At 44.4% G+C, this 13,876-nt stretch overlaps 1 protein-coding gene, 1 long non-coding RNA gene and 1 pseudogene across 3 annotated transcripts; 1 reads left to right on the forward strand and 2 right to left on the reverse strand.

The window, feature by feature from the left end:
• Nucleotides 1-5,001: 5,001 nt before the first annotated feature.
• Nucleotides 5,002-7,525, reverse strand: LOC125992403 (uncharacterized; annotated as a pseudogene).
• A 117-nt stretch (nucleotides 7,526-7,642) lies between these two features.
• On the forward strand, nucleotides 7,643-11,253 carry LOC125992398 (uncharacterized). 2 transcript variants are annotated; one of them, XM_068649657.1, is made up of 6 exons: nucleotides 7,643-7,949; nucleotides 8,088-8,189; nucleotides 8,776-8,856; nucleotides 10,603-10,803; nucleotides 10,881-10,922; nucleotides 10,988-11,253. In XM_068649657.1, exons 3-6 carry the CDS (start codon nucleotides 8,805-8,807, stop codon nucleotides 11,101-11,103), a joined length of 411 nt encoding a protein of 136 aa, XP_068505758.1. In that variant the 5' UTR covers nucleotides 7,643-7,949; nucleotides 8,088-8,189; nucleotides 8,776-8,804; the 3' UTR covers nucleotides 11,104-11,253. The 2 variants fall into 2 exon arrangements, with proteins under 2 accessions (XP_068505758.1, XP_049617357.2); XM_049761400.2 differs by lacking the exons at nucleotides 7,643-7,949; nucleotides 8,088-8,189 and adding an exon at nucleotides 8,196-8,490.
• Nucleotides 11,254-12,183: 930 nt separating this feature from the next.
• On the reverse strand, nucleotides 12,184-12,900 carry LOC125992412 (uncharacterized). Its single transcript, XR_007489617.1, has 2 exons — nucleotides 12,696-12,900; nucleotides 12,184-12,618 (listed from the first exon to the last, which is right to left on the reverse strand). It is a non-coding gene; the product is annotated as an uncharacterized lncRNA (long non-coding RNA).
• Nucleotides 12,901-13,876: the final 976 nt, after the last annotated feature.

A 13,876-nucleotide genomic window follows, 5' to 3' on the forward strand; every position in this document is an offset into this window, starting at 1 on the left:
CAGTCTTCTTCTGGTATTTTCTCTCCTGTTCTCTCTGATTCAGACTGTTTGTCGGAGATTTTAGCCGGAGCGGCGGTGCTATACAAGCTAGCGCGACGGCGGCGACGCGGAAAACGAGCGGGAGCCCTCGTAAAGCTGAGATCAAAGGGAGGTGGTCTCTGTTTCTACATTAATGAACGTTGGTGTACCGATGTCATGGTGTTGAAAGAGTTTTGCAGCCCTCTCCTAGAAACACTTTTCATAAACTGCCGGCCGTTCTATTCACCACGGGAGTTCTCCTCGATCGTCATGGCGGCTGTTTACATCCCACCACACGCACGTGCGAGTGAAGCCACGCAGATGCTGGCTGACCAGGTGACAGACATGGAGAAACTTCTACCAAATTCACTAATCATTGTTCTGGGTGATCTTAACAGGGCGAACCTCGCACACGAACTCCCCAGATACAGACAGCACATAACGTGTCCCACCAGAGGGGCACAGACACTGGACCAATGCTACACCGTAATTAAGGATGCATACCACTCTGTGGCTCGTGCAGCTTTAGGACTCTCGGACCACTGTCTAGTTCATCTGATCCCTGCCTACAGACAGAAACTAAAAACTTCTAAGCCTGTGGTGAGGACTGTCAGGAAGTGGACAGTGGAGTCAAGGCAGAACCTCCAAGCCTGCTTTGACTGCACCGATTGGAGTGTTTTTGAAACTGCAAATTCAGACTTGCATGAACTCACTGACACTGTCACATCATACATCAGTTTTTGTGAGGATCTGTGTGTGCAGACTAAGACCTTCTGCACGTACAACAACGACAAACCTTGGTTTACACCGAACCTTAGGAGGCTGCGCAAAGTCAAGGAGGAGGCCTACAGGAGCGGCGACCGGGACCTGTTCAAGCAGACCAGAAACACACTGAACCGAGAGGTCAGGAAAGCCAGGAGGTGTTACGGGGAGAGCCTGGAGAGACACCTCTCTGCCAATCCTGATCCCTCAACAGTGTGGAAAGGCCTGCAGAGCATCACGGGCTTCAAGAAACGAACCCCCCGTCCTGTGGAGAGCCCAAGGCTTGCTGACCAGCTAAACAGGTTCTACTGCAGGTTTGATCGGTCCTCCCACACAACGGGACCTCCTGCAGCACAATCCACACAATCCACATACTCACCTCCCCCCACAACTGCTCTGTCCACACCTCCTAAACCGTGGTCACCGACTCTCTCTCTTGCAGAGGCTGCGCCCGCACTCCAGATTCGCGAGGAGGAAGTGCGCCAGATGTTCCGGAGACAAAAGATCAGGAAGGCACCGGGCCCAGATGGCGTGTCACCTTCCTGCTTGAAAGTCTGCGCTGAGCCCACCTTTGCACGGATCTTCAACCGTTCCCTGGAGCTGTGTGAGGTGCCCTCGTGCTTCAAGAGCTCCACCATCGTTCCAGTGGCCAAGAAGCCCGCTATCACAGGTATGAATGACTATAGACCTGTTGCACTGACATCTGTGGTCATGAAATCTTTCGAGAGGTTAGTACTGAACCACCTGAAGGATGTCACGGGCCCCCTGCTGGACCCCCTCCAGTTTGCCTACCGGGCAAACAGGTCGGTGGATGATGCGGTCAACATGGGACTGCACTACATCCTGCAACACCTGGACACCCCAGGAAAGTACGCCAGGATCCTGTTTGTGGACTTCAGCTCGGCGTTCAACACCATCGCTCCTGACATCCTCCAACAGAAGCTCATCCAGCTCGCGGTGCCTGCCTCCACCTGCCAGTGGATCACCAGCTTCCTGACCAACAGGAGACAGCGTGTGAGGCTGGGGAGCATCACATCTGACACCCTGACCACCAACACTGGAGCCCCTCAGGGATGCGTCCTCTCCCCACTGCTCTTCTCCCTCTACACCAACGATTTCTCCGCAAGTGACTCTTCCGTGAAGCTCCTGAAGTATGCAGACGACACCACTCTCATCGGACTGATCCAGAACGGTGATGAGACTGCGTACAGACAGGAGGTGGAGCGGCTGGTCCACTGGTGCAGCCAAAACCACCTGGACCTGAACCCGCTCAAGACCGTGGAGATGACAGTGGACTTCAGGCGAGGCCCTTCACCACTTTCACCCCTCACTATCCGCAGTAATACTATTCTCTCATCAGACACCTTCAAGTGGGAACCACAATCTCTCGGGACCTGAAATGGACCGGCCACATAGACTCTGTCCGGAAGAAGGCCCAGCAGAGGCTGTACTTCCTGAGACAGCTCAAGAAGTTCAACCTGCCACGGGAGCTGCTGAAGACCTTCTACACTGCCATCATCCAGTCTGTCCTCTGCACCTCCATCACTGTCTGGTTTGGATTGGCCTCCAAACAAGACAAGCAGAGACTGCAACGGACAATAAGGACTGCAGAAAAGATAATTGGAATCAACCTCCCATCTATCCAAGACTTGTACCTGTCCAGGACCAGGAAACGTGCAAGTAACATCTCAACAGACCCTTCGCACCCAGGTTGCAGCCTGTTTGAACTACTCCCCTCCGGACGCCGTTATAGAGCTCTGTACACTAAAACCAGCAGACACAGAGACAGCTTCTTCCCCCAGGCTGTCGCTCTGATGAACTCACACCACTCTTAGAGTCTCAGAGTCATTACTGTGCAATAACATCCCGCTTGCCACACCTTTTTTGTCTACACTGTTTGTACTATGTGTCCTCTCTGCATCCATTGCAGCCTGGTCATCCTAGAAGAGGGACCCTCCCATCTGTGGTCTCTTCTCAAGGTTTCTCATTTCCCCTAGCTGGAGTTTTGAGTTTTTCCTTGCCCTCTTGGGAGTTTAAGATCAGGGGGTGTTTGAGAATATCTTTCGTTCTTCACATGTCCTGAGTGTTGTTGTTAGTCACCTAAATGTTGAACAGAGGCTGTGATTTACCGAAGTCAAATTCCTTGTTTGGCACGCTCAAACATGGCGAATAAAAAACTCTTGAATCTCTTGAATCTTGAGTTTCTCGCTGTTTGATGAGCCTGACGGACGCACACCCACGCACAATGAGATGCATGAGAAACGGCCTTGGTTACCATCACATTTGAAGCGATGAATACGAAGTTAAATTTTATGACTCGGTGTATAAGTCGAGGTCGATTTTTTTCGGTCGATTTTGGATCGAAAAAGGTCGACTAATACACCGGCAAATACGGTAACTCATTCCCTCTAAGTAAGACCTGAACCGGTTTAGGGCTGTTCCATATCATCCTCCCCAACTTTTCAACCTATCCAACAAGCTATTATGATTTTATATGATCTACTAGTTTAAGACCCCGATGTTGCATGATGACTTCAGCATATAAAATATAATAGTTTTTGGCTGGCTCTAATCCGTCTCATGGTCAATGGGCGGAATGTTAAGACCGTCCCAATTGAAAACATCCATCCTTATTCATTTTCTATCATGTTTATCTTGTTCAGGGTTATATGGGGACCTTGAGCAGAACCAGGCTAACAACAAAAGGAAGTCAAAATCATGGAATAAATGGCAGAAATTGCACAGAAGTCAGGTGCATAAATCAGTGGCTCATGCTTAGTTAAATAAAGATGCTGCATTAGAAAAACATGTGTCAACTCAAATATGCTGCGGTGAACGAGCATGTGTGTATTAGTCTTGGTTTTTGCCTTGTTTTACCACAAAGTGATCATGCGCTTCCTGCCATGAGGATGCGCAAAACAAGCACTATGCCTTCTCCACCCTCTCATCTACTTCTTTTCACACAGTGTTCTATCAGTTGCAAAATTTCCAGTTCTTCGAGCTGACTTTTTGAAGTCATGACAAAATGAGATCCACAAAAACAAAGCAAATAAAGATAGATTTTAAATGCCCAGTAAAGTGTAATGTTTCTTAGTACATTACATATATGTTTGTAGATAATTGCTGAAATGATGTCAAAGATTGAGAACTGTGTTGTAGTTGTTGATGGAATGATCATGTTAAACTGTTATTCACCTTTTCAATTTTTCAGGGCTAGGCTAAAACAGTAACCAGTGTGAGTTGCTTAATTTACATGGCCAATTTCTGCAATGACTACCACAGCATGTCGACAGATTCTGTTCTCGCTTGCCTTCTCTGGAACTTTTATTTTCACTTTACAGAGCTTGAAAGTGAGGTTATATAATTGGATATCCAGGCCTTTATAGACAGTGGTTGGTGTAACCTATTTCACCCACACTTCATTTCTTTAACTGCATGCATGCTGTGCCAGCAGGCTTTGCAGACACAAACCAACCATAACCTCTGTGATCTGTGACGCAGGTGTCATATAATGACCACTTCCTGTGGAAAGAGCCGCGAAAGCAAAGCTAATGTAACACATGCTCATACAGGCACACGCTGATATCTATCCATAGTTTGTCCCAGTTTGCTATAAAAAACAGAACATTTATATGAAGTTGTTGTAGCATGAATGCCTCCACTGGCACTCTGCGAAGACGACACTTTTGCGAGCATAGCTAGCACCCACGCACACTCACACACACGCACTTTTAGGCACACATACTTTAATTTCATAAAATAGGACAACTTTGATGGCCTCTTTTTCATCACCAACAATTAACCATACAAAATTTTGAGTTTTATCGATTTTTCTTTTATTGATTTATGACTTAGATGATAAGGCATTCAAGTTCAACCACAAGCAAATACATACAAACAAAGGCATCGGAGGATAAGAAGATGGTGAGAGTTTTGACACTTGCTACTTGGGTGCCCCAAAGCACAGGCGAAGCGTCATGACACTGTTGATGGCGGGCATCTTGACAAAGACGTAGGGCGAAAACGATGAGGGAGAGGAGGTTCACCATCCTGTCTGCCAACAAAATGCACATTTAACTTAGCTCGAGAGTCTACGCCTCTCGCATGTTCAATACCAACCTGGACTAAACGCATCCTGACACCGCCCTGGTCTGCTGTCGCCTGTGGCGGCAAAACAGAAAGTGACATGACGTGGTGACTCCATTACGTTAACAAGTGGCCTCATCTCAGCTCCTCACCTTCCTCGCACGTGTCGTTTTGGGATAGCAGAGCCACCTGGTTTAAAGCGAATCGTCCGATATTAGCACGGGACGAGACTCCTCGAACATGTATCCTTTTCCCGCCTTCGCCGTGGCCTTGTGTCGGCTGAAGCCGGCGGCAAGACATGCACTCAGATTGCACGCCTCCATTTTGTAGAAGGATGGCTTAATTTCCTTCCCTAAAACAAAACTGAGCACATTATTTCATTAAGCAGAGTCATCAACTAAACACAACCTTCGCTGCATACAAAGTGCAGTACAAGTAGCAAACAAGCTAACACAATGCTCAAACAAGCTAACAGTTAGCAAACGTTCTTCTGTTTCTTCTACTAATATCCGTTCTACCCGTTTTTGTATTTTCTGGCAGTCTAGATGTCTCGTGGCCTCTCACAGACATTATTCAATAATACAATATTATTTTTACAATTGTGAGCCACAAGTTAGTTTATTTTGTAGCGTGAATCCATAACTTACAGGCCTCCACTGTCACAGTAGTTCCAATTCCAAAAACTAATCTCCAATTTCCTGTTGTACAGCAATTGTTTCATTGACAAGAACCTGATAAGAACTATTGTGTCCTCACAACAAATAAAATTCATGTACAATAAATATAACAACACAGATATGTTGACCTGTGATCCTAGCTACAGGTTTCCACAAAATCTGGATACACGGCTATCGTTTAAGTCATTTTAAAATAATGCACTATTGACTTTCGAATACCTTCAAATCAAACAATGACTTTCAAATTTCAACAAATATGCATTTACACAAACATGAAAACAAAAAAAGTTCCTGTTTCTGCTTTTAATTCAAACAAAACAATAAAATGTCTTAAGAATTGTTTTTTCCACTTAGAGGCCTCCACTGTAATTTTGGTCCCACTTCCGGAAAGTAACTTTCTGATTCCTGTCACACATTAGTTATTTCCTCTACAAGAACCTTGTGAGAACTCTTGGACAAGAACCTGATGAGAACCTGATGAGAACCTCACATGGGCAGTTATTTCCTCTAGTAGAACCTCTGACTTTCAACGTCCCAGGTTCGAATAAATCGGAGTTCGAACTAAAAATTTGAAGCTTTTGAACCCCTGAAACCAAACAAAACACCGGACTCTGAAAAACTTTCTAAGCCGGGTTGAGGCTAGCCGACGGCATCTCCGCGACCCCAAGCATTCCCGAAGCAACGTTCGGTTCAGCTCGACAAGCTAAAGCACATCTCGAGAGCGCCATCAACAATATCCCAGTGCCCTCTAGTGGCCGGCACAAACCTATAATAGATGCAACAGCTCTATTTTCGTTGTTTAAGAGACAAATCGACTGCCATTAACTCAAAAACGGTTATCATATACGTTTCGTTTGTCCCCCACAATGAGGGGTTGCGTATAAAAGCTTCCTTTCTCCAGCAATGTGCGTCTTGATGGAATTCTGTCTCTTGTTCATGGCAATTGTGCGCCACACGGACACGGCAGACGGACATGCGCGCAACACACCACTCTTCTTCCCAGAGGATATAAGTATATTAGACATCACAAACATCTCTAATTATTGCACAAAGGGTCCATTGTTGCTACGTCAGATCAAATTAATCAATTTTCCATTATTTCTTATAAGAAAAATTGAATCAAACTCCCACCAAATTGGTGTCCGATCAGTTTTCTGGAACGAATTATGGTCAAAGTCAAAGGTTTTACTGTACACGCTTTAATATCTATTTTTTGTTAGTTGATTAGAATTCTATAGTGTAGTGAGTCAAGCAACAATTCATTCATTAGTGTCCTCTCCACTTCCAAACAAATACTTCATAAGTGAAAACGCATTTGTTATTGGAGTTGGGGTTTTGTCTTTTGAAGTAAGTTGTGCCTCTACTAGAGGGAATCGTGATGGGTTCAGGAGCAGGAAATGTTCTTGTAACGAGAATGTGGCCCATGCGTCACTGTGGGCCTCACGGCACAGTAGTACACTGCAGAGTGTTCAAGTGACGCATCTTCGATGTGCAGGTGAACTCGCTCTTTGTCGCTTTCCACGCTCACCGACATTCCCGGCATGGCACTTAATGGCCTGCCGTTTCCCAAGAGGGAAAGCAGGAAGTGTGGCGCTTGTCCAGGAAGTTGTTTGTACCAGAATAAATAATCACTAGAAGACTTTCTGGTGTAAATGTATGACAGTGTGACTTGGCTGCCTTTTGTTACAAACACTTCACTCGTGACCGCCACCAGATCATCACCGCTGGTGCCTGAAGGATGAGACAAAATAAATTTCAGCATTCACTTACAAGATAGGTGACTCTTGAGTTCGCCAAGCAGCACTCACCTGCCACAGTGATGACAAGCAGCGTCCAAGCTGACAGCAACATACTGAATGAATTTCTCTCAACTCTGCTCTTCTTCTTGTGATTGAAGTTCCTTTCTAAGCCAACATCAGTTGAAGCAAACAGTGGGGTCACAGAACGTGGGGGTAGCCAATGAGGTTGTAGGTTTGTGTCAGTGTGCGTTGCTGCAAGGGTGCAGCTGTGGCCAATCAGATCTTATCAGGGGGTGGGACAAGCGTGACGGTGGAAAACAGTAGCATCTTCTAATATCATGTAGCTTGTAGTTTCCTTTTATAGGTCATCACATGGACAAGGAGAAGGACATCCAGTCAACATAAAGTCAACGGGACGGGTACTGGTGCCCTGATGGATGCCACAGTGAAGAGGCCTACAGCTAATGTGAAACTAGATTGAGTTTCACAACTGGTAATTGGGAAAATGCAGCTGGAACTAATGTCTAAAATGACGATCAGATGATATTTTATTATTTTTGTGTGGGGGCATGAAGATTAAAGGGATTTTTTCGTTTAGCTCTTTTCCACCTTCAAGGCACTCAAAGAGAATTAACACTTGACTCGTCATCAGCATCTGGAGGGTCTGGTGAGTCAATGTCTTGCTCAAGGACACTTCAGCCACGGTCACGGGGGCTCAGGATCAACCCCACAACCTTCGGCCTCAAAATCTAGCGCTTTACCACCTGAGTTGTCTCGTCCCATATGGGTTCTTGTTTTTTTTCAGGTTGAAGCTCCTCTTGAGGTTTTTGTTGAAGAGGCAACTGATGTGTGACAGGAAACACGAAATTCGTTTTCGGAAGAGGAACCAGAGTGACTGTGGAGTCTCGTAAGTTCTGTTTTTCTACTACAATATAAATATCGCAAAACAAACCGTGGTACGAAGTCAAAAACATGGGATGAAAAAGAAAAAATTGATTTTCTCTGTCCATTTTTTTTATACTGCTCAGCATGTATTACAAACTGGACTAAAGTTATGCGAACAAAATTATATCATTCATGTGAGAGGTTCTTATCAGATTCTTGTTCAAACATCTCATGAGGTTTTTGTTAAGGAAACAACTAATGTGCGACAGGAAGTTATAATAAGTTACTTTTCGGAAGTGGGACCAAAGTCACTGTGGAGACCCGTAAGTGAAAAAAAAACATTTTTTTAAAGAAGATACTATGTTGTTTCGTTTAATTAAAAGCGGAAACAGAAGGTTAGCCGGGGCATAATTTTTTTATCCTCACATTGAATACGAACTTGTTGATTTGTTCATTTTTGGTCTGTGGTACTGGATTGAGTGCACATTTTTAAAATAACACATTAGCTCAAATGATCATTAATAACATTATTGCAAAACTGCTTGACATAAACGTTTTTGCTCACCAGCCAGGGTGACTAATGGTTTAATGACAAAATGTTGCTTTAGAGGAAGTGTTTGAGCTGCCCTTCTACAAAATGGAGGCGGGCAGTCTGTCGGCATGTCTCGTCACCGGCTTCAGTCGACAAGGTGGGAAAAGGACACATGTTCATGGAGACGAGACATCTACAGGACTGTCTCAGAAAATTAGAATATTGTGATAAAGTTCTTTATTTTCTGTCATACAATTAAAAAAACAAATATGACATACATTCTGGATTCATTACAACCCGACTGAAATATTGCAAGCCTGTTATTATTTTAATATTGCTGATTATGGCATACAGATTAAGAAAACTCAAATATCCTATCTCAAAATATTAGAATATCATGAAAAAGTATACTAGTAGGGTATTCAACGAATCACTTGAATCATCTAATTAACTCCTGAGCTTGGTTCAATAAACCAAATCACAAGTATGGGGAAGACTGCTGATCTGACTGCTGTACAGAGGACCATCATTGACACCCTCCATCAGGAGGGTAAGACACAAAAATAAATTTCTCAAAGAGCAAGCTGTTCACAGAGTGTAGTTTAAAAGCACATCCACAAAAAGTCTGTTGGAAGGGGGAAATGTGGCAGGAAATGCCGCACAACCAAGAGAGATGGTCGCAGCCTTAACAGCATTGTGAAGAAGAGTCGCTTCCAGAATTTGAGCTTCAAAGACAGTGGACTGAAGCTGGAGTCCAGGTATCAAAAGCCACTGTTAACAGACGTGTCCGGGAAGTGGGCTACAATAGTGGTCAAGCCACTTCTGAAGCGTCTGACTTGGGCTATGGAAAAGAAGCACTAGACAGTTGCAGAGTGGTCTAAAGTCAGACGAAAGCAAGTTTTGTATTTCATTTGGAAGTCACGGCGCCAGAGTCTGGCGAAAGGCTGGAGAGGAGCAAAATCCAAGTTGCTTGAAATCCAGTGTGAAGTTCCCACAATCAGCGATGGTTTGGGGAGCCATGTCAGCTGCTGGTGTTGGTCCACTGTGATTCATCAAGTCCAGAGTCAACGCAGCTGTGTACCAAGAGATTTTAGAGCACGACATGCTTCCGTCTGCTGAAAAGCTCTATAGAGATGATGATTTCATTTTCCAGCATGATCTGGCACCTGCCCACAGTGCCAAAACCACCAGTAAATGGTGTACTGACCTCGATTGGCCTGCCAATTCCCCTGACCTAAACCCCATAGATATTTTGTGGGGTATTGTGAAGAAGAAGCTGAAAGACACCAGACCCAACAATGCAAATGAGCTAAAGGCCGCTATTGAAGCATTCTGGGCATCCATAACACCTCAGCAATGCCACAGGCTGATTGCCTCCATGCCATGCCGGATTGATGCAGTAATCCGTGCAAAAGGATTTCCAACCAAGTACTGAGTGCATTAACGGACATTTTCAAATGTTTGATTTTGTTTTGCTGTTATAAATCTTTTTTTTTTACTTGGTCTGAGGAAATATTCTAATTTTTTGAGATAGGATTTTTGAGTTTTCTAAAGCTGTGAGCCATAATCAGCAATATTAAAATAGTAAAAGGCTTGCAATATTTCAGTTGATTTGTAATGAATCCAGAATGTATGACATTTTTGTTTTTTTAATTGCATTACAGAAAATAAAGAACTTTACCACAATATTCTAATTTTCTGAGACAGTCCTGTAGACTCCCAGAAATTACAAAAACGGGTAGAACAGGTATTTGTAGAAGAAACAGAAGAACGTTTGCTAACTGTTAGCTTGTTTGAGCATTGGGTTAGCTTATTTGCTCAATTTACTGCACTTTGTATGCAGCAATGGTTGTGTTTACTTGATCACTCTGCTGAATGAAAGAATGTGCTCGGTTTTGTTTAGGGGAGGAATTTAAGCCATCCTTCTACAAAATTGAGGCGCGCAATCTGAGTGCATGTCTTGCCACCGGCTTCAGCCAACACAAGGCCACAGCGAAGGCGGGAAAAGGATACATGTTCAAGTGGTCTCGTCCCGTGCGAATATCGGACGATTCGCTTTATAACCAGTTGGCGCTGCTATCCCATAGCGACACGTGCGAGGAAGGTGAGGAGCTGGGATAAGGCCTCTTGTAAACATAATGGAGTCACCATGTCATGTCACTTTCTGTTTTGCCGCCACAGGTGACAGCGGACCAGGGCGGTGCCCGGATGCGTTGGGTCCAGGTTGGTATTGAACATGCGAGAGGCGTGGACTGTCGAGCCAAGTAAAATGTGCATTGTGTTGGCAGAGAAAACCGTGAATCTCCTCTCCCTCGCTGTCCTCGTCCTACGCCTCGTCTTCGCCAAGACGCTCGCCATCAACGGTGTCATGACACTGCGCCTGTGCTTTGGGTCACTGGAGTAGCCATACCACCGGCTTCCTCCTGTTTGAAGGTGTTGCTTTTCTACATAAGCTATAAAATGTGTCACAAAATCAACAATAAATTCTGACCAAATATGTCATCTTGAAGAATCAGTGAAAGAATACATCTAAATAAAGTAATAAAGAAATCAATCATATTGTTGGTCTCCCTTTTTTGCTAGTGCATCATGGTCTGGAGTAAAATTTGTTGTGGTAATTCTTAGGATAGAGCCGAGGTGTCCGTTCGTTAACCTAGATCTGTGACGGGTATTGTTGACGTTCATTTGGCTGAGCGTCTGCTCACACACGTAGGTCGAGCCAAATGGTCCACTCTTTTTTTTAAACACTCGGCACTCAGTGTCCACCTTTCTTTTCCTCGGGCCATTCATTTTAATGGAAGGATTCCAGGGGAAGGTTTGTGGGTGGCATTAGCGTAAAACTTTATCTGAAAGCTCAGCGCGCGAATTACGAGAATACTGACGTCACAGCCCACACTGGAAGTTTGGCACAGATGGAAATAGAGCGCGGAGTGCGCCGGGTCCATACTACTTAGTAGGTACACCCACTTGCGAGTGTGCACCGAGCTTTCCGACATGGCTTCCGGGAGTAAATGCGCGGGCGGCCGCTTCCCCATCTATTGCAGGGAAAATTACCCCAAAATATTTTAATAAGAATTTATTCAGGTTTGGTGGGCCGGATTAAATGGGCCGTACCTTGCCCATTTCTGGGAGATACCAATGCCTTTAGCATGTTTTTGTTTGTTACGTTCATCACCACTTTTCACCTGACCTTGAGGGGGGCAGAGTCAAGCGTGCTTTGTGCATTTTCAACTCAGGCAGGAAGTATTTTTGTTTGAGTGGCAGCCTCAGAACTGCGTGGAGGTCACACACAATTCTTTCCCAAAGCAAACTTAAGTAGGGTTTTTTTTGTTATTCAAAGCATAATTATTGTTATATTCTTATAGATTTTTTTTTATTAAATAAAAAACATGATTATTCATAAGCCACTTGTCTCACGCCTGACTTGTAAGCAGCCAACATAGGTTCAGTTTCCACATAGTGATGCTCTGAATGGAAATGTGAATGATTCTCAGACCACTTTTATTCACATTAAATTGAGTCAACATCCATCCGTCTGTATGTAGACAAACAACCATTCACACTGGACTATTTGGAGTATCCTAATCACATTGGCATTTCTATACCACGTCAGTTTCAAGGTTCCTGCTAAAAATTGTGATTCGTCACATAATCCGAGTACTGTGATATTAAAGATATGTAACTTCCTTAAATTACTTTGTTAACTTTGGATAGTCAATGCTAAATACGCTCACAAGGACATATAAATGAATGAATAAATAAATAACTCCAATATGTATTTGTATACAGGTGCCCCCCATTATTTGTGGGAAATAGACCATCGTAAAGACCATTGCTAGAGTTGCCAGTTGTCCAGACTTGTCTCTAAGTGAAAAGTCTTACTGCCTTTTGTTGCGAACAAGCTCGTCACAGCTGGTGCCTGAGAGATAGGACAAAATTAATTTCAGCATTTACTTACAAGATGGGCGACTGTTGAGCTCACCTTGCAGCACTCACCTGCCACGATGATGACGAGCAGCGACCAAGCTGACAGCAACATGCTGAAGGAATTTCTCTTCACTCGGCTCCTTTTCTGAATTCAAGACGTTAACTCACTTGTGACTGAAGTTCCTTCCTGGGCCGACATCAGATGAAGCAAACAATGAGGCCACAGAAGGTCGGTGTGGCCAATGAGGTTGTAGGTTTGTGTCACAGTGAAGCGCCTCTCTCATACGCAGTGACGTGCGGTGAGGTTCATGACTGGGGAAGCACTGACGCCCTTTGACGCTCTTTTTTTTTTTCTCTCTCTCGGTAATTTTGCCTGCAATGACTGCGTTTCCCCAGTAGATGGGGAACCACTCGCCTGCGCATTTACTATCGGAAGCTGTGTCAGAAAGCTCGGTGCACACTCACAAGTGCGTGTACGTACTCAGTAGTACGGAAATGGCGCACTCGCGCTCTATTTGTATCAGTGCCGAATTTAGAGCATGGGCTGTGATGACAGCATTCTTGTAATTTGCGCGCCGAGCTTTCGGATACAGTTTTACGCTAAAGCCACCCACAAACCTTCCCCTGGAAAGGAGTCGCCCAAGGAAAAGCAAGGTGGACACTGAGTGCCGAGTGTTTAAAAAGAGTGGCCAATTTGGCTCGACGTACGCGACGTGACGTTCAGCCACATGAACATCAACATCAACCCGTCAAGGATCTAGGTAAACGGACCAAAACCTGGGATCTCTCCTAATAATTGCCACAAAGAATTTTACTCCAGACTATGACACACTAGCAAAAAAAGGGAGACAAACAACACTGTTCCCACTGAAAATGAAGGGGAGGCTTTCAAGTTTGTTGTAAAAAAAATGCATTTTGAATATGATCTGTACAAATAGCAGGGATTGAAACTAGCGACCATTCTCATTTTCAAACAATGCAGGATGCTCAAGGACATTGATGCACCACCTGTTTGTGACTAATCTTAACCTGTAAAGTTCTTAAGGCTTACTTTAAGGAAGTGTTTCCCGTTTCCTCACCTCTGTTACCAGGTGTTTGTGAGTTAAAACTTTGCTCTGATTTTCAGATACCCCTCACCGTGTTGCCGTTTTGATTACTTTATTTGGATGTATGCTTTCACCGATTCTTCAAGATGATAATATTTGGTCAGAATGTTTGCCGTTTGATGTGATCTCATAAGATAAACATCT

Source organism: Syngnathus scovelli, chromosome 22, assembly GCF_024217435.2.
Source record: "Syngnathus scovelli strain Florida chromosome 22, RoL_Ssco_1.2, whole genome shotgun sequence".
Taxonomy (NCBI): Eukaryota; Metazoa; Chordata; class Actinopteri; order Syngnathiformes; family Syngnathidae; genus Syngnathus; species Syngnathus scovelli.

Excerpts from the sequence above, each read along its gene's own strand:
- LOC125992398 (XM_068649657.1), top strand. The coding sequence starts at position 8,805 with ATGGAGGCGGGCAGTCTGTCGGCATGTCTCGTCACCGGCTTCAGTCGA. Across the intron at positions 8,857-10,602 it reads CACCGGCTTCAGTCGACAAG|GGGAGGAATTTAAGCCATCC; the intron begins GTGGGAAAAGGA and ends GGTTTTGTTTAG. Across the intron at positions 10,804-10,880 it reads TAGCGACACGTGCGAGGAAG|GTGACAGCGGACCAGGGCGG; the intron begins GTGAGGAGCTGG and ends TTGCCGCCACAG.